This window comes from Podarcis muralis, chromosome 9 (genome assembly GCF_964188315.1).
Source record: "Podarcis muralis chromosome 9, rPodMur119.hap1.1, whole genome shotgun sequence".
Lineage (NCBI taxonomy): Eukaryota > Metazoa > Chordata > Lepidosauria > Squamata > Lacertidae > Podarcis > Podarcis muralis.
The window spans coordinates 38,302,561-38,321,388 of record NC_135663.1 but is presented as its reverse complement, the minus strand read 5'-3'; the positions used below and the strand labels follow the sequence as shown (position 1 = coordinate 38,321,388).

Genomic DNA, 18,828 nt, shown 5'->3' with positions numbered 1-18,828 from the left:
GTCAATTTTATTGAGAGTCTACAGTGTGTCTGAGCACTTTACTGAACATCGGAGTAGCAGAGTTCAGGGTCATGGAAGTGGGATAGAGGAAATGTGGTAGTGGTGGAACTGTTATTTTGTGAGAGACTATGTAGTATACGTATATTGATCTGGAGGAGAGGAGAATGAGTTCCTCAAACAGAGCAGGTGAAGCTGATTCAGCTCTAAGCAGAATATGTAAATTTTGATAAAGTATTCTGTTCACGTGATCAAGGAATGAGTGAAAGGTGTAGTGAGATGCACAGGCTGTTTTTGCCCATTGGATGCTCAATATGTGGTACCTAGGGGTGTGGCCAGCAGGTGTGCCAATATCAGGGAGGTTTGGCTAGCTCATCTATTTTTGCTACCTGCTTCATGCATTCAATAGCTATGGATACCAAATGGACTGTTAGGGCTTGTGCCTTCTGCCATTTTGTTTGCAGCTAAAATAGCTTTTGCAAAACCCATTCTTCTCTACTCCAGAACAATTTTTCTATCTCTAAATATGCTATCCTGACTTTGGCCTACCCCATGTTCACTATCCAGGTAGGGTACCAAATGCATGATTACGGTTGTAAACTTAAGAAAAGTGAATTGGGGGAAGGGTACTGTAGCTGTGTAGGAAAGCACATGCTTGCATGCAGAAAATCCCATGTTTCCCATTTGAAGGATCAAGTTGTAGGCAATGTGAAAGGCCTCTGTCTCCAACTATAGAAAGCTGCTGTCTGTCAGAGTTGGGAATAGTAGGCTAGATGGACAGCTTGTTTGATCTGGTATAAGGCAGCCTCCTGTGTTCTTATGTAACAAAAGAAGAGAAATAGAATCCAAAAGGCAGGATGAGAAGTGAAGAGTATATGATGAAGCACTTCTGGTTTGAAGAAGTTGTTTGAGAGAGGCTTGTGGTACATACCACTGCAGTTCCATTAATTTCTGCCTTCCAGATTAGAGTCTGAAGTCACTTAGCAGTTTGCCATACTGAAAACCTTGCTTCAGTTTTTACACAGAAGGAGGTATGTGTGTGGTGTTCCTCTAGGCTCAATGTAATATAGATGCTTCCCACTGATGACTCATAAATAAGAAATCAGATTTTGAGCCTGAAGAGCTTAACCCTGCAGTTGAAATGCTTTATGATTCCTGCTCTGTGATGTCCCATGGAAATGGTATCCTGTCATCTATGATGTACACATCCTATGTTGTTTGGATAGGATAACTGCCTCCTAGTTCAGATTATCTTTGAAATAGATGGGGCTTGTTAATTCATTAGGCTAGTCTGTGTCATTGAGCAATGGTATGGCTAGATCTAAGAACAAGCGGAAAGAATAGTTTTCTCAAGGAAGAGTAAGGATGGAAAGTTAGTAAGAAAAATGAACATTGTTACAGAACTAGGTTATATACCATGACCTTACATTGTCCTAACAAAACTGCATGGGGAGTTAAAAGTTCTGCCTGCCACGTTGAATATACATTTTCTGTTGTTGAATTATAAGAGGTTGAAGCATATTCAGGCTTGCAGGGCAAGACCTTGAATGACTACTGGATTTTGTCTGGGAGACTTAAAGGTCTCTGTATTACAGAATCCTAATATGGTGAGGGCACGTTTTAAACTGCTGGGTATTATATGATTTGGAAGGTTCTGTGGTAGTCACAGGTCAAAATGTTCACAGTCTTGGATGTGTGATGTCTTAAGGAGCAAAGGTGAGAAAAGACAAGTGAATTGGTTGGTTGGGAGGACAGCGAAAACTCAAGAGTATAAAAAAGGGTTGGAGCCAAAACCATTTCTGAAGGAACCGTACCCTTTTCCCCCCAAGAGTAGATGGATAATACAATCTGGATCTTATTGAAACCGTTGCAGCATTTGCCATTGACTTATGCATGTTCAGTGAAGCTAAGCTAATTGCATGAAGCTTGAAAATATCTGCCTGGTTAGACAAGCTCAGGAACTGCACAGCATCTTCATTCCCAAGGCATAAGAGCATCCCTGGTTTGCTTATGTTTCTCTGGAGCCTTGAAAATAGCATTTTGATGTGTCTAGTGTCTAAGATGTGGACAAAAAGTAAATAAACTTTAGCCCGTTGAAACTGATAAGATAATAAGGTACAGCTACAGCCAGCATATATGTGTGTGTGTGTGTGTGTGTGTGCGCGTGCGTGCTCTAAGAGAACTCAAAACTAATTCTAAATCAAACTGTGGGAAGTTTACATGTCACTATGCACAACTTCTCATCAGACCCTTTTATGTTTTCTCTTGGTAGATGAACCAGAAAAACAGAAAAATGTAGTAGGAAGGAGTATATATTACATAATTTCAATAGCCCGCTGAATTACTGTGCACGTAATTCAAATTCTTCTACATTGTTTACTTTGGGATGTGAATTGCATAGAGTTTCAATGAAAATTGTTGGTGACAAAACCGATGAATAACTGAATAGCCCATGAAAGAGTTGTGTCAAATCTAACGTTATTTCTTTTTTCCTTTCAAATGTAGCTAATATTTTAAGAGTGCAAATGTTCAAGGTTGTATGTATTTCAAATTCTTTGCATTTACTTATTAATTAGTAATTATATTAGAAAAGGTGTAGAGAGCTAGCTCATAATTACTCATTTGGGCTTAAATAAAATGCAGAAATTTTGGGACGTGTTTGTTCAAGTTTAGTAGCTAGAACTTGAAAACAAGCATTCCAGACATTATTTCTCATAATGGTTTAAATTTTTCCTCATATATTTAACATCTGGTTTGAGAAGGATAATAACTCATATAATCAGCTTTTAAACATGATTATCTACCGTAATTTTATTGATTTTTTAAAAAAATGCAAAATCCATTCTTTTTAATTAAAATTCTGCAGAAATGTTACCAAAGCCAACTTAGAAAGCCAAAAATGGACTTATGGCAATAGTTTGTCAAGGTCGGTAGTTTAAATCCACCATTAGCATTGTTAAGCACATCAAATTAAGCTCATTTCCACTCATTCCCTGTAAAAGTGGGTAATGAATTACTCCCAAGAGAGAAATGTGAACTAGATGCAGAAAACTTAGCATACAGACATAAAATGGTTCATCTAATAACACAGTGCTACTTAAGCTGCAATCCTGTATCTGCTTACTTGGGAGTAAGCCTCCATCAAATTCAATTGAATTTACCCCTGAATAAATAATAGATAGATGAGTGCACGGAAAGCCATTCCAATTTATTATTTGTAAACTCTCAAGAACGCACACACTGAAGCCAGTTACAATTCTCTGTAGCCTTCTCTTCTTTCCTTAACTTCCAATTTTCTATTGTCTTCTTTTGCAGAGCCATGGCTAAGCATTACTGAGCAAGGCTGAGAGTGCACAGTGAAATTTTTCCTCTTCCCCTGGTCCAGTAATTCCCCTGGTCCAGCTGCACTATCCAGAGCTAAGCCGTAGTTTGGCTTAGTGTTACATCAAAACCCAGCCTCGTGCTTCGTCTCCTTCTGGCAAACATTGAGTGATAAGCAAAGAGCAAACCATGGCTGCAGCTTGTAGTATATCTGGAGCAAGAGGAACCATGGTTTAGCTGGAGCGAGACAAACTATGGGCTTGTGCCTAAGCTTCATGTGGCTCAGCAGCAGGACCAGGGGACTGCAACGCAGCCACAGTTGTAACTCCATGCACTCACATACTCACTTCTTCATGCTTCCCCCATGACTCATCTTAGTGTTATATACAAAGCAAGCCACTGTGTTGCTGGTTTATACATTTCTGCTGCCCTGTGGGAGGCCACTTCATATCACTTCATATGAGAGTGATTACTGTGAAAAAAGTCTAATGTGAATTGGGCGCTATTCACTACAAACTGAGTTGAGAGAAGAAAGAGATTTGAGAGAGCGAGTTGACAGCCCATTTGGGAAATTATGATGTTTTGTTCACTCAGTAGTAAGAATGCTATTAAACTGGAGTGTATAAACTCTCTTCTTGTGTGGCCTATCACACACGATCTATCACACACCTCTCACATAATGGCTATTTGGATTAATGTATCTGTGAAGTTTCTCATGTTTATTTCTCATTTTTCCTTGTCTCTTAATGTTGTTAGGTGTGCAGAGATTTTGCACAACTGACTTGAAATTGCTATCACATCCTTGGTTTTTACATGGGTTGAGGAATAACAAAATGGGGGGGGGGGATTTCAATGATGTAGCCTTTGTTATATCTTTTATAACACATCTGTTATATATTTATAAGAAATCTGAAGGCAGCCCTGTTTAGGGAAGATTTTAATATTTTAATATTTAATGCTGTATTGTTTTTAACACTTGATTGGGAGCCACCCAGAGTGGCTGGGGAAACTCAGCCAGATGGGCGGGGTATAAATAAATAATTATTAATATTAATATTAATATTATTATTATTATTATTATTATTATTATTATTATTAATTGCAGTTTATGAGATTGCAGTATTGCTAAAAGTTCTCTAGACCTATCATAGAAATCTCCCCTAAATGTAAAGCTGAATATGTGTGGAGGGGATGTGGAACCACACTCTCCTGGCCCACCTCTGGGGTTATATGCCTGACAGGTCCTGTCTTGACATTAATATATTGAGCATGGACATCTGCAAAGTGCAGGCCAGATAACTACATTCAGCTGAAGGTTTCTAGGTTTCTTCTTTGCAGATTTTCAGCATGTGGGCATTCTGGGGGCAGAAGCAATTGGGCATGCATTAGAGATGGAACCAACACATGTGGATGGCAACATCTGAAGATGTTCCTGGCTCCTTGTGTGTGCATAAATTGGACTAGGAATTACACAGTGCTTATCTACTCCCTCCTTAAGCCACTTGTGTAAGCCCCTGCATGCTCTTGCATTGCTCCCCTTCATTTGCTGTACACTTGCCATGCTTCCATTTCAGTGGGGATTTTGCAGGAGAACAGGGAAGATTGTGTCTCAAATCGTTAGGAGACATAGGAAGTTGTGTTCCCAGGCTTTTACTGTGAGAGGGGCAGCTCCAATGTAGACCTGTCATTTGGCCTCATCTTTTTTGTTGTTGTTTTGTACCTCATGGCAGAAGAAGAGCACTATCAATTATTGTGTTTAAAAAATGGTGTCATCAATGAAGAAGGCATTATGCCTTGGAACTGCTGGAAACCTTGGTCATTTCACCAAGAAAACAGAGCTTAGCTTACTCTCTTTAACAATACAGTGGTACCTCGGGTTACAGACGCGTCAGGTTACAGGCACTTCAGGTTACAGACTCCGCTAACCCAGAAATAGTACCTTGGGTTAAGAACTTTACCTCAGGATGAGAACAGAAATCGTGCGGTGGCAGCACGGCGGCAGTGGGAGGCCCCATTAGCTAAAGTGGTACCTCAGGTTAAGAACAGTTTCAGGTTAAGAACAGACCTCCAGAATGAATTAAGTTCTTAACCTGAGGTACCACTGTACAGCTTGATTTTGTTCTGATATTGGGAAACTCTGTCCTCCAAATATCATAGAAATAAATTACTTGGGGACTGAGTGCTGGGAGAGTATTTTTGTTATTGTCATCAAGGTAAATGCTTCCATTGTGATGTAAAGTGCCTCTGTCGGTTCTCCTTCAGTTGCCTTTGTCTGTAGTTTCATTTGACCTAGTAAATTCAGTGAGAGCAGAACTGCAGATTCGTTGCTGAAATAAAGTATGAAACCACATTTAATGCCACCCTGTATCAGGTTACAAATATAGGTACAGATGAATTATAGCAGCGACCGGCCTTAGTGCTGCTAGGGAGTGTTAGATATCACTTACTTGCACAACTATAATGTAAAATAACATTGCTCATCCATTCATATACATTTGCAAGGGCTTCCCTGAATGTATAATAAATAAGCCATTGTCATCATCCAACAATTGCCAGACAGTGTTATGCTGTTATGTAATGAATGTATAAATATCACAATGAGTAGGGCTAGTAAGCCTCACAGATTAGCAGAGGCAAAACGGGAGGAGGAGCATTATTTCCAGTGTGAGATTAATGCACTGAATGCAGATTCATTTAAAAGGCAGTTTAGTTATATGCATGTAAGAGGCTCAGAGCCAATACAATCCTAGTTCCTAATCTGGTCTGAGCCACTGATATTTGTGACATGGCCTAGGATAAATTACTTGACCTCTTCCTGGCTCAGCTGGTGCAGCCATAAACCAGTACAAAGGCAACTGCTTGTATTTAACCTACAATAAAGGAGTCAGGATGGGATCTAATCACACAAGTAGCTCCATGTGCCCAATGGGGCCTTTGGCTTTAAGTTTCTCGAAGAACAGCCACATGACAGATCACTTTTGCAGCTGTGTAGGCTCTTAAAATTAGATTGGTAGAAGGTTCCCAGACCCTATCACAGTGTGTGTGCTTTTTTAAAAAAATAATTCCACTGGGCGTGCCCAAGCCCTCGGGTGCACCTGAAACAATTGTTTGGATCCCAGTTTAAATGGCACCCCTAAGTGCTTTTGTTAACTCTCACTTTCATAATGAATGTGAACTCCCACTCTCATAATGAATGTGAAGGTTACATAATTTTGAAGCTGGAGAATTTTTAGACTGCAGACTTCCACTTTCTAATGTCAAATTATCCTGACACCATAATATACCATTTATGTAGCTGTGCACAATTATGAAATAGTCTTTGTATAGCTGAATAAATTTGGAACTTGATCTAAAACTCTTCTGGGGATATTTTTACTTTGCATCATAAAAAGCTGACAGAGTTAAAATTAGTGAGCTTTTAAGACTGTGGAATTTATGTTGTGTGCAAGGGGAAATAGGAGGACGTAAAGGTCACTGTTGAGCTCATCCTGGTTCAGGGGTTTGAGAGTTAGAAGGGGATCCGGAAGCCATGCCTCTCATTAAATCGGCATGCAGTACACAGCACAGGCACTGCATTTTAAGCAGCGTAATGTCAAAATCACACGTGTAGTTTATAGCATTTTAATTATCACTCTACGATTCACCACTATGCTCCTTCAGTTTAGACACATTAGCACTGTTCACAGGTTCTGTTTTCCTACTTTGAATGCCACTCTGCCGCAACTTATGGAATTTATGGTGGAAAAGTCATCTCCCTATTTTCCTACCTGGATGCTAGCCAATACTGCCCTGCAACAGTAGTCAGTGACATGGTTTGATGGTGATGACAGTTTGTAACTCCCCATCTTTCTGCATTACCAGTGCTCCTGACTCCTTGTCTTTACCATCTGTCCCTCTCCTGAGCTGGTGGATTTCTTGGAGAAACTCCTTTTCAATCATGGTACCAGTTTTTACACTGAAGGGCAAGGGAAGACCCCTGGTCAGTTTCTTTAAAAAATACTACTGCTCTGTAGTATTGACCTTGAAGCCTTGGCCTTCATTCATGTTCTTTTAAAGGAAGAAATGTGATTATCTTTTTACAAGACTGAGAAAATATAATAATGAATCAAAGCAGTTCTGGGTCTTGCATCCTAAAATACTGTACTTAGAGGGAGCTACAGCAGAAATCCTCCAAGTTAAGACCCCTCCCAAGTGCTCCCAAACTGTCTTCTCTTGAATATGTCTCTTTTAGCCTAATGTCAGTCCTTGCCATCAAATAGTTGTCTTTTCCCCCAGTTCAGCTAGAGCTGAGCCTTTCTACCATAGCTAAGAAAAGGAGGAGTAGCAATAGCTGAAGTTGTTGCCTGGAGTGTTTGTGTAAGAGCCAGGGTAAACGTGCACTGAACTTTTGGACAGCTCTTTCCCCCACCACCAGAAACTCCTGTTTTCTGTTCCCCAACTGCAGGCGCTGCTAAGATCTGCCCATCTTGCTTGCTATTAGACTTGTCAGATTTGCCCTGTGTGATTGCAGCTAAGCAGAGGAGTTGCTAAGGTGAAAGCATGGGTCGAAGGCCTACCATGCCTTGCCGTTGTGCAAGAACCCACAGTCCCCTCCATCCCCTTTAAAAACCTAAGATAGTCGGATGTGCAATCATCCTTCCAACACTGGAGCGCGCGCACAGCCTTTAAAAGGAAAAAGGGCATCTTCCTCCGCGGCCATCAATTGATTTAAAACTTTCATGCCAGCATAGCGACAGCAGGAGAGAGTCTCAAAAGTGCTTTAAGTGGCATGTATGAATTCAGTCTCAGATATTGCTGCCAATTACTACCAGCCATTAGCTAGCAAGGGTAATGAGCAAGCCAGTTACCTGAAATGTGCTTGAAGCTCACTACCCCCCAGAGCTTTCTTTTGAAAATTGCTTCCCCTCCAACATGTAAGCTATACTTACATAGAGCAGCCGTAGAGTCTACCAAGGCAGGCAGAGGTTAGCAGGAGCAGGGAAAAGCCACAGAGCAGCGCCTATGCATATTTCTCCACTTCTACTGCAACTGCTTCTCCTCCTCCCTCTCCTTTTATCAGCTAAGAGCCCTGAGCTCCAGCTGTGCTAGGAAAATGGTCACTTCTAAATCCTAACCTAGATTCCTCCCTTGAAGCTCTTTTGGCTTCAGCCCCTTCTCTCTTTGCTAAGCAGCACTCCTTTCCCTTAGAGAACTGTCTTTTCCCTGGGCGTTCATTCCGGTTGTTATATCTAATGCTTGGTTAAAGGTAACAGACATGGATATAAAATTATCATATAATCCTCAATCTCCCACTGATGTGCATAATAGTGAAATTAAATACTTCCCGTGGTTAAGGCAGGTTCTTCTGGCTCTGAAATTATGCTCTAGCCCCAGAGACGAACCAAGAAAATATGTTTATGGCCCAAGATGCACCTAGCAGAAGAAGATGAAATCTCACACATTCCCATTCATCAGTACTATGGCATCCTCAATGCCTCAGAAGCAGTAGACTCTGGGAATGGCTGTCATAGCTATGCAGGGTAGAGAATTTAATTACAAGAAAAGGGGGAGTTACCAGGAAAAAGAACAGCAGGGAAATGACATTCATTTTATTTAGGGAAGGGCAGCACTCCTGATGGGACCAGTATGTGAATTGAGTAGTGCTTGTTGTTGTTGTTGTTTAGTCATGTCCGACTCTTTGTGACCCCATGGACCAGAGCACGCCAGGCACTCCTGTCTTCCACTGCCTCCCGCAGTTTGGTCAGACTCATGCTGGTAGCTTCGAGAACACTATCCAACCATCTTGTCCTTTGTCGTCCCCTTCTCCTTGTGCCCTCAATCTTTCCCAACATCAGGGTCTTTTCCAGGGAGTCTTCTTTTCTCATGAGGTGGCCAAAGTATTGGAGTCTCAGCTTCAGGATCTGTCCTTCCAGTGAGCACTCAGGGCTGATTTCCTTAAGAATGGATAGGTTTGATCTTCTTGCAGTCCATGGGACTCTCAAGATTCTCCTCCAGCACCAGAATTCAAAAGCATCCATTCTTCAGCGATCAGCCTTCTTTATGGTCCAGCTCTCACTTCCATACATCACTACTGGGAAAACCATAGCTTTAACTATACGGTAGTTAAAGTGCTTACAGGAAGCTTTTAAGCAATTGCCATCAGTGGTGGGGAGACTGCTATACTATCATTGGCTTGGATTGCTGAAAGAGTGGAGAAATCACTTGCCTGCTAGGGATGGTGGAGAAATTCAATTCAGTACACATTTAACACAGAACCCATCAAACTTTCAGTTTCCAAAATAATATGTGAACCAATATACATCTAACCTTCAAAATTTGCACTTACCAGAATGCTATTTGGAGTGGTGTATGATAGAAGTGTGTGTATACAAAGACAGAAATATTCTAGTGAAATTTTATGAGTCCCTAATTTTAAGGTTTTTAATCAGGCCGTGACTAATGGACATACTTGAGTAGAACTTTTCAGTGCACTCATTTAAAGAACTACTCAGGTGTAAGTTACATTGAATTTAATGGGACTTGCCCCCAGGCAAGTGAGTATAGTAGTAGTAGTAGTAGTAGTAGTAGTAGTAGTAGTAGTAGTAATTTATTTATACTCCGCCCATCTGGCTGGGTTTCCCCAGCCACTCTGGGCAGCTTCCAACAAAATATTAAAAATACAATAAAACATCAGACATTCAGATGTAGTTTGGTTTGGCATTAATCTCAACATTTAATGCCTGTGCATTTGATCTTCATAAAAAATGTTTTTTAAAGCATATGCTGTTTTTTTCTTAATGGATAGCCTACTGTAATGTGTAAATGCATTCTTCATATGTTTCCTTGGTGATTTTGAGGAGGTAAAGAAGGCAGATTCCAAGGAGGAGTTGGGTTTTTTGTGATTGCAGTTTTTGTAAATTGTACGTTTTCAAAACTATTTTAAAGTTGTATTTTAAATTGTTGTAATCCACCCTTGGGCATTAGGGGGAAGGGCAAGTAATAAATTAAAATGATGATGGAGTTTGTGGCACTCATTCAATCTGACTGCACTTGAACATTTGATAATTCATGCTTCATCACGATATGAATGAGCTCAGCATCCTGCGGTGCTGCACTGCTCCCCTGCTCTTTCTGTAGCTGTGAGGAGGAATTCAGACATTTTCGCTTTTATTTTTGCTTAACCCATTTGTCATGTCATCTGAACCCAATAATCTCTGATTGATCTTAACTACGGTTTAGTCACATTTAAGTGTTGCATCTAAACTGTAAATTTTCCAACTGTGGCTTATGAATCTGACTTGTTTCAATAAACTATAGTTAAGATTAACCAAAAATTTACAGTTTAGATGCAACACTTAAATGTGACTAATCATAAGCAAAGGTTTCTGATCTCACAGCAGCTCTGGAGGAGAGCCTGAAGGAAAACTAGGCTTGTTCCCTTAATGATAATCCATAACGATAGTTTACTGTGACATTCAGAAACAGTCACTGTGTGTTTATGGGTGGTTTTCATATAACAAGTGAAATCTATCAACACAAACAATGCCAATGTCAAGGGGTTGTGGCTCCCTAAATTCATGACCCTTATTGAACACACATAACAATGAATTGGAGATTATTTGTGGCACGTATGACTTGAATTGATCAAACTTGTTTTTTCCCCTCCCTCATAGCTCCTCATTGAGAAGTGTGTCGTCTGGATCCTCAAGACCTTCCAAAGTCTGTTTGGTGTGTGGAGATGAGGCATCTGGGTGTCATTATGGAGTAGTTACCTGTGGCAGCTGTAAAGTCTTTTTCAAAAGAGCCGTGGAAGGTAAATCCTCATGTGGGTTCTTCTTTTATATTCTTTCTTATATGATTATAAGGAGTTTTCATTGCATGTTCCACAATGCCTTTAACCTTAAGAACTATCACTTTAAAATGATTCAAAAGATGTATGCACCATCAGCTTTATCTACAAAACACCTGGCCACAGTCTGCTGTATGCCTCTAAGCTTTAATTCACATTTCCATAACTTTATTTTAAACCCTGATTTGTTTCATCTGCTAGAAGAAGTAAAGTAAAGAATTTTTCTGTAGCCACAAATAAACATGTCCAAACCTTTCATAAGCTGGAGGGGGATTCTGGGTAGAGTCAGGCAGATGATGCATCCAACTGTTCTTCAGAAATCCATAAATAATAACAAATGTAGCTTAAAGCTAATTTATGCATGGTAGTTATACAATCATGAACCCACCCTTTTAAGATTGATAAGCATTTGCATTCTCCTTCTAAAAAAGAAATGTTTAGGCCTGGGGAGGAATCTACTTTTCATTAAGAAGCATGGGTTTCAAGTGCCTGGAAATAAGTGATTTGTTTTTTAAGAAGGCATTTCAAGAACGCATACTTGCCTCTAGTTCTCACTCTGAAAACCATCTTTTGGACTATTCTGTATCCCCTACTCTTTTTCACTCATTTGCTCTAGCTCCATTTGACAGTCCTGTCCCTTTATCCTGGCAATTTCTCTCCACCTTCTGTCCTGTTCTTGATCTTAGTTAACACACCTTCCCTTCCGTAGTGTTGTGTCCTGCACTATATTGGACTGTTCATGCCATTCAACTGTACCTATCAGTATAAAGGTTTAAAGGTGAAGGGCTGAAAATTGAACAATTCAGCAAAGCAGAGAGTTTTTTGGGTAACTAATTTTCCTCTAGAGTTATTATGGACTTGAATTCTGTGCCTCTGCCTTCCTACTAAGAAGCAAGTTCCACTGGATGTAATGGGACTCACTTAAAGTAAGTGTGCCTGAGGTTACTATCTTAGGGTGTTTAATGATGACACACTGTTGAAAAGTTCAGCATGATAAAGTTCATTGGAATACCCAAATTTATTGAGTGGGAAAACTCACTACTAGATGATGTGAGACAGCATATACTATTTTACCAGGTGTTTCTTATATGGATAAAATGAGAAAGAGAAGCAGGCTGCTGCTTTGAGTGACAGGCACATTGTCCTCCTAACCTCCAACTCTGCCTCTGAATGTATCTTTGGCTCAATGTAGATGTCAAGCTTAACTATAGTTTGGCAGGATGTCTGAATTGCAGTTGGCTAGATGAATGGAAGAATCTGATTTGGGTCTGTAAGCAAGGGCAGTGTTAGCTATGGACTGGTGTGATGTCTGAATTAACAAGTCACATTTACGGCCATCACTCTGCAGTGACTGCTGCATGTGGAAACAGGAGTGAATTTATGAAGCTGAACACTGAGATAATGAAATGTGAAAGGGGTTGTCTGATGTATATTTGGAAGCTCATACTGTGGTTTGAGCTCTAGAATTATGGTTAGAGATGCAAACCATGGTTTGGGGTGATGTCTCAGGGCTGAATTTGTGTTTATATGCATCCATGTATGTTCCTTTGTGGGAGCTTATTGGTATAGGGGCCCAGAGGCAGATTAATAGCTCTCTGTCCATCTTGTATTCAAAACTTTTGCAATTACATTGGTACCTCGGGTTACAAACACCTCAGGTTGCAAACACTTTGGGTTACAGACTCCGCTAACCCGGAAGTGGTACCTCGGGTTAAGAACTTTACCTCAGGATGAGAACAGAAAGTGCATGGCGGTGGCATGGCGGCAGCGGGAGGCCCCATTAGCTAAAGTGGTGCCTCAGGTTAAGAACGGTTTCAGGTTAAGAATGGACCTCCAGAACGAATTAAATTCGTAACCAGAGGTACCACTGTACTTGTCATGTTTGTTTTGCTACCTTTGGAATTGACAATTAATTTAATTTAAGCATCCCAGAAAAAAAATGAAAGAAAAAAGAGGGAAAATAGAGCTTAATCTAACAAAAATATTAGATTCACAGAATCGGTATGTTTTCAGATTCCCCCTCCCACTCATTTGCCAGCAGATATTCTCCCACAGTTTCAAAGTGATTCTGCATCCTGTAGTGACTAGAGAGACATACGGTGGCAATGTATACAAGGGTGACTAGAGTACTGCTTTTCAGTGTTTTTCTCTATGTCTTTTACCTGGGCATTATGCTACTGTTGACCATTTCTAGCCTCTAGAGTTTAAATTTACTTTTCTGTTAGGAAAAAGTACAGCAGACCTGCAACTTATGCACACTTAAGTTGTGCCCATTCAGCTTTAAGTGCTTGGCAGAATAAATCAAAAAATTAAAAACGAGGTAGAAAGTAAGAGAGTATCCATGGGGGTGGGGGACTTTGGCAACCCCAACTGCCATTGCACCCAGTGTGTTTTGACGATACATAATTTTGGCTTTAGGCGCTATCCCTGGAATGTAAGCTCCACATAAGTTGTGGGTCTGCTCCATGTAGCAATAGTCTGATATTGTCTCCTCCGACTCTAGCTTCCCTCCTCATCTAATGAGATTTTAGCCACATTCAATTATTGTGCTAAAGATGCAGCAGAAGAGAGGCATGATTGCTTGTGTTCACCTGTTGACTCTACCTTTCTCCCCTAGTTATTCCTTTTACTAACAAAATTGAGATTGTACGTTCTTCAAGACAGAGATCTGTATAGTTTGCTTACATTGCTCTGTAAGGTGACATGTAGGACAATAATGCTATATACATAATAAACTTGGCAAAGAACATTTATGAGAGATATTAATTAAAGGCAAGACATTTTACGATGGATCATTTACAAGTTGTTAGTGAACAGTGTTCAGTTGTTGCTCATCACTTGTTGCTGCAGACTTGTGTGAACTACATAGCAACAGCACAGTGAAACTGAAAGCTTGGAAGGTGTTAGGTGCATAGTACAGATGGAATAAGCTTAGTCTGTTACCTGATTAAAGCCCTTCATTTTAAAAAGGGGCAAGGAGCGAGTTACCATTTTAGCTGATTCAGCAGCACAGTTAGCTACAAACAGAAGCTGCTTAGGATGGTGGTGGATTTTTTTTTAATGACATCAATTTTTCTACTCAAATTCAGAAAATACTATCTTGTGTGTTTTGTTTTCGAGGATTACTGGTGTTCATTAGCTAGACGAGGTTTTCGATGCAGCACTAGCATAGACTTGGTGTCTGCAGTGGGGTGGGGGTTGAAGTTGCCTATTAGCATTCTCTGTCTCTCATTAGGTTTACTATCTGGGTGAACACTTGTTTGGAGTGACCCTCCCCTCCAGTGTGGACTACTGGGGCACATTAGAGATCCTGTATCACCCATCTCTGCGCTCTCCGTCTGCCTGATCTGATAGTGGTGATCTCATAGAATCATAGAATCATAGAGTTGGAAGAGATCACAAGGGCCATCGAGTCCAACCCCCTGCCAAGCAGGAAACACCATCAGAGCACTCCTGACATATGGTTGTCAAGCCTCTGCTTAAAGACCTCCAAAGAAGGAGACTCCACCACACTCCTTGGCAGCAAATTCCACTGTCGAACAGCTCTTACTGTCAGGAAGTTCTTCCTAATGTTTAGGTGGAATCTTCTTTCTTGTAGTTTGGATCCATTGCTCTGTGTCCGCTTCTCTGGAGCAGCAGAAAACAACCTTTCTCCCTCCTCTATATGACATCCCTTTATATATTTGAAGATGGCTATCATATCACCCCTTAACCTCCTCTTCTCCAGGCTAAACATGCCCAGCTCCCTTAGCCGTTCCTCATAAGGCATCGTTTCCAGGCCTTTGACCATTTTGGTTGCCTTCCTCTGGACACGGATCTCTGGATCTCAGACATGAGGAGGAGGAACCTCCAGAATGGAAGTTCTGGGAGACTTCAACATCCATGTTAAGGCTTACTTGTCAGAGGTAGAGGTGATTCAGGATTGTCATGGCAGCCATAAGGTCATGGGGCTGCCTCCAGTTGTCAGTGGCCTAACATGTGCTAAAGGTCATGCTATGGTATGGGAATGAGAGGGATTTTTCTTCTCTCCTTTCATGGCCAAATCACTTTTGAATGAGATTTAGGCTTGCCGTGTCTTCCTCTCTCTGCATGGGTGAGAGAACAATCCAATCTCAGGTTGATGGGTCCTAGAGAGAGTTATGAGAGCACTTGCAGTATTTCCATTAGCATGGCTGGTGGTCCTGTCAAAGCCCTGGTTGCTTTGTGGATTGTGGAAATGACTCAGTTGATATAATTGCTCCTAAGCTCCCTTTTGGTGCTGCTGGTTTGGCCCCTTGGTTTACAGGCAGATATGAGTGGTGTATGAGAACAGACAGTGATGGGAATGCAAGTCAGAAGTGGATCCAGCAAAACACAATGAAGAGCTCATCGCAGAGTCTTCTGTGACTTTATTTGCTAAGCACTTGGAAATTTGCATCCTTAATAATTTGCATGCCACTTCATTGCCATTAAATGGGTCTCTAGTGAACTGGGATTAATTTCAGTTATTGAGGCCTAGGGACACAAACAAGGTGCTTGGAAGAGTACAGCGTGCCATCTTTTTGCTTGACCGTTGCTGCTTCTGGCTCATAATATTGAGCAGGAAGTAATAAATACCTGCTTGCTAGAAGGTGAGTTCTGAACCACCTTAAAGGACTATTCCAGCTCTCAGCCAAATGTCCAACGTAATATTTTTGGAAAGTGATCAAGTGGATGGTTGTTGTGCAAGACTTGGATGGCACTGATTATCTAGATCCATTTCAGTGTACTTACAGGGTTGAACTTTGCACTGAAAAGGCTATTTGCAGATAAACAGTGATTTGTACACTAATAGTTACCTTGGCTGTGAACATGGATAAGTGGGAAGGCTATTTGTAGGATTGGCCAAAGCAGTCTAGGATCTCTATTATTAGAAAACCGTAAGTCTTGGTGAAAAATAATGCAGGGTCCTACTGCTCCCCTCCCACTCTATCCCCCCCCCCCTCCCAGCATTTTCTTTAGTATATGTGGATGAACCTCAGAACTCTGGGTGTCATTAGGTAACTTAGGCTGGAATGGGAGTTGTCTTCTTGTTCCTTGTGCATTTTCTTTCTCTTTTTCCTTTTTTTCATATCTGGGACCAATGGATTGCAATCTTTGTCTGTGCATTTGGAATGAACATAATCTTTAAAAAGGAAAGGCAACTTTATTAATCTCTGTGTCTGGGAGTTTCACATTTCTCCTAAATGTAATTTGATACCTGAAGCCAAGAACTCAATCATTCATTCTCTGCCACATGGATCCAGAAATAAGACACTTCTGTTAGCCTGTGCACCGCATAATGCATGCAAATGCTATGCTTAACAATGCTAGCTGAAATTGTGAAAGTGATAGGTGCTTATTTGCTCTGATATTGTGTCATTATAATGATATACTATTGGGAGAAATTAATAACAGCACTCATTGTTTAGTATGCACTAGCACGTAAAATCAAAAGCTAATGAAAGCCAACACTGTTGGAAAGTAATAATCTTAGACTTGCCATCATAAAACAGAATAGCCTAGCAGTGAGGAGAAATTTCTGCAGAATCAAACATAAAATGCCAAATTGAAAGATGGGAACTTTACAGGCTTTGGGAATTGGGACGGATATCTCATATTTGTTTTCCCACTGGGTCACCTTGTCGGTACTTGTGTGCTATTCAGTTTGAAACATAAGAGGAAGCCATTTTATAATAATATGCCTTTACACTGATTACAGGCACACAAATGTCTCTATCCCCAATAAGAGAGTGACATTTAGTCTTGATCTATTAGAACCAATTGAAATGTGATTTATTGCTTGATCTCTGCTTTACTCTTTCACAATTAATTTGTTGAGGACACAGTATCCCCTAGTTTGGAGAATGTTAAAACCTTGCAAGTTAGAAATGCGAAGGAAGGGGTGGGCGTGGCTTGTTGGAAAGTTAAATGGCAGCATAATTCTATGTCTCCAATGGCCCTGGGACAAAATCTAAGCAAAGTGGATCATATTGACATCTAATCAAAAGTTTTATATAGCCTCAGCAAGGAGATGATTCAAAAAATACATGGACCAAAAAGCAAACCTTCAAGGTTAGTTAGAGGGAGCTGTATCCGAGGCTTCAGAGGAGGCATCAGACACTGACATGGCTAAAAGCAGCATGAAAGCCCCCAAAGGCTGGAAAGTAGCTGCTACAATGGAGGAGGCCAGAGACGCAGATGTGTACATTAATAAAATAAGGCAAGCCCTAGCCTTGGACTGGAGAGCAGCCCTAGCTCCACTTGAGAAGAAATTCGATTTGCTATCTGACCAACTGTCAGGTGTTTCTAAAACTGCATATGATGCACACAATCTTGCTCTAACCACCCAGTCTGCGATCCAGCTCTTACAAATGGAGACTGAATATTTAGCTGTGAAGCTGGAGGAAGAATCAGACAGGGACAGGAAGAGAAATGTGAAGGAACAACTGGTGCTGGAAATGAACTTTTAAATGTTGCAGGATGTAGAACACATATTTGGTGCAGTTTGGGAGGGAGCCCGCCAAACATATTGCTCCTGCAATATGATGGCATGGCATTTGTACAGCATAACATTTGACCCAATATCTGGCTTAGTTCATGGTGATCATATGTAGAGCCATATCTTTTATCTGGCTTTCTGGAGGGCTGTAGGCAACACAATGACTGGGACACCAAAGGTGGGCAGTTTGAAATGAAGGGCTAAGAAGCTGATAGAGACATCGATGACAGATTATTCCTCTAGATGAGTGAAGTATGGAGTGGGTTTATTTGACAGTGTTCTCTTGGCTGAGGAACGCTCTTCTTAAAAAGGCTTGCTTGGTGGTCCCACATTAAAAAAAAACTTCTCCCAAAAAATGCTACCAACCATATATATTTACCTCTGCACATTGATGGTTGTTGCTTGCTTTTCAGCTAACATGAAGCGTTTGGGGCTGTTTTGTGTATTGTTATCCATTTCTATATGCCTAACCTCTGTTTTACTTTCTGGCGCTGGTTTGGACTTCAGCATTGAATTGATTGTATTTTAGTGTGTTCTTAATTTTGTGTTACATTTAAAGTGTGTATGTCTTCTACAGAATTCATTTTGTGCAGTGACAAATAAGGGTAAATGTATTACAATCGAGATAAAATGCCACAATAGTTTTACCACTACTCTGTGGTAAACAATGTATGTAAACAATACTCTGAAACAATATGCACAAATTTATATTAGATGTAAGCCTTCTTATGAATCCTTTGCTGGAAGCAGCCTTGGCTACAAACTACACGATGAATGGATAAGATATATTTTTCAGATGCATGTTGCAACTGATGTATCAACAAGCTATATTTCCATTAAGGAAAAAGTCTGGTATTCAGACTACATCATGACTAGTAGTCACAATATAGCCTTCTGATCCATGAATTTTTCCAGTCTTCTTTTCTTATTATAGAATCCTATAATAAAGCTAGGTGTCTTCTTTTTCTTGTCCTGCTTGTCAAATATAGGGGTTTCACAATAATACTATTTCAAAATTTAATCAAGTGTTTAAGTAGATTGAAGTCCTCACATTATTTCAAATTGCTGTACTTATTTTCAGCATTTTCAGAGTTGGAACAACTTATTTTCAGCATTGTATATGAATACTTTCTATGAATATCACCAGCTGCTGCTTCTTTTAGCAGGGCTCTTAGCATTAATA

At 40.5% G+C, this 18,828-nt stretch overlaps 1 protein-coding gene across 13 annotated transcripts in view; it reads left to right on the top strand.

Annotated features, from left to right (window-relative positions):
• The window catches only part of NR3C2 (nuclear receptor subfamily 3 group C member 2), a 133,727-nt gene that overhangs the window by 68,978 nt on the left and 45,921 nt on the right, over positions 1-18,828 (top strand). For 11 of the 13 annotated variants that reach the window (XM_028745215.2, XM_077934080.1, XM_028745209.2 and 8 more), the window contains one exon: positions 10,971-11,122. In XM_028745215.2, coding sequence (XP_028601048.2) covers positions 10,971-11,122 — 152 coding nt within the window. The remainder of the gene's footprint in view (positions 1-10,970; positions 11,123-18,828) is intronic. The other 2 variants (XM_028745208.2, XM_077934085.1) reach the window with 1 other exon arrangement.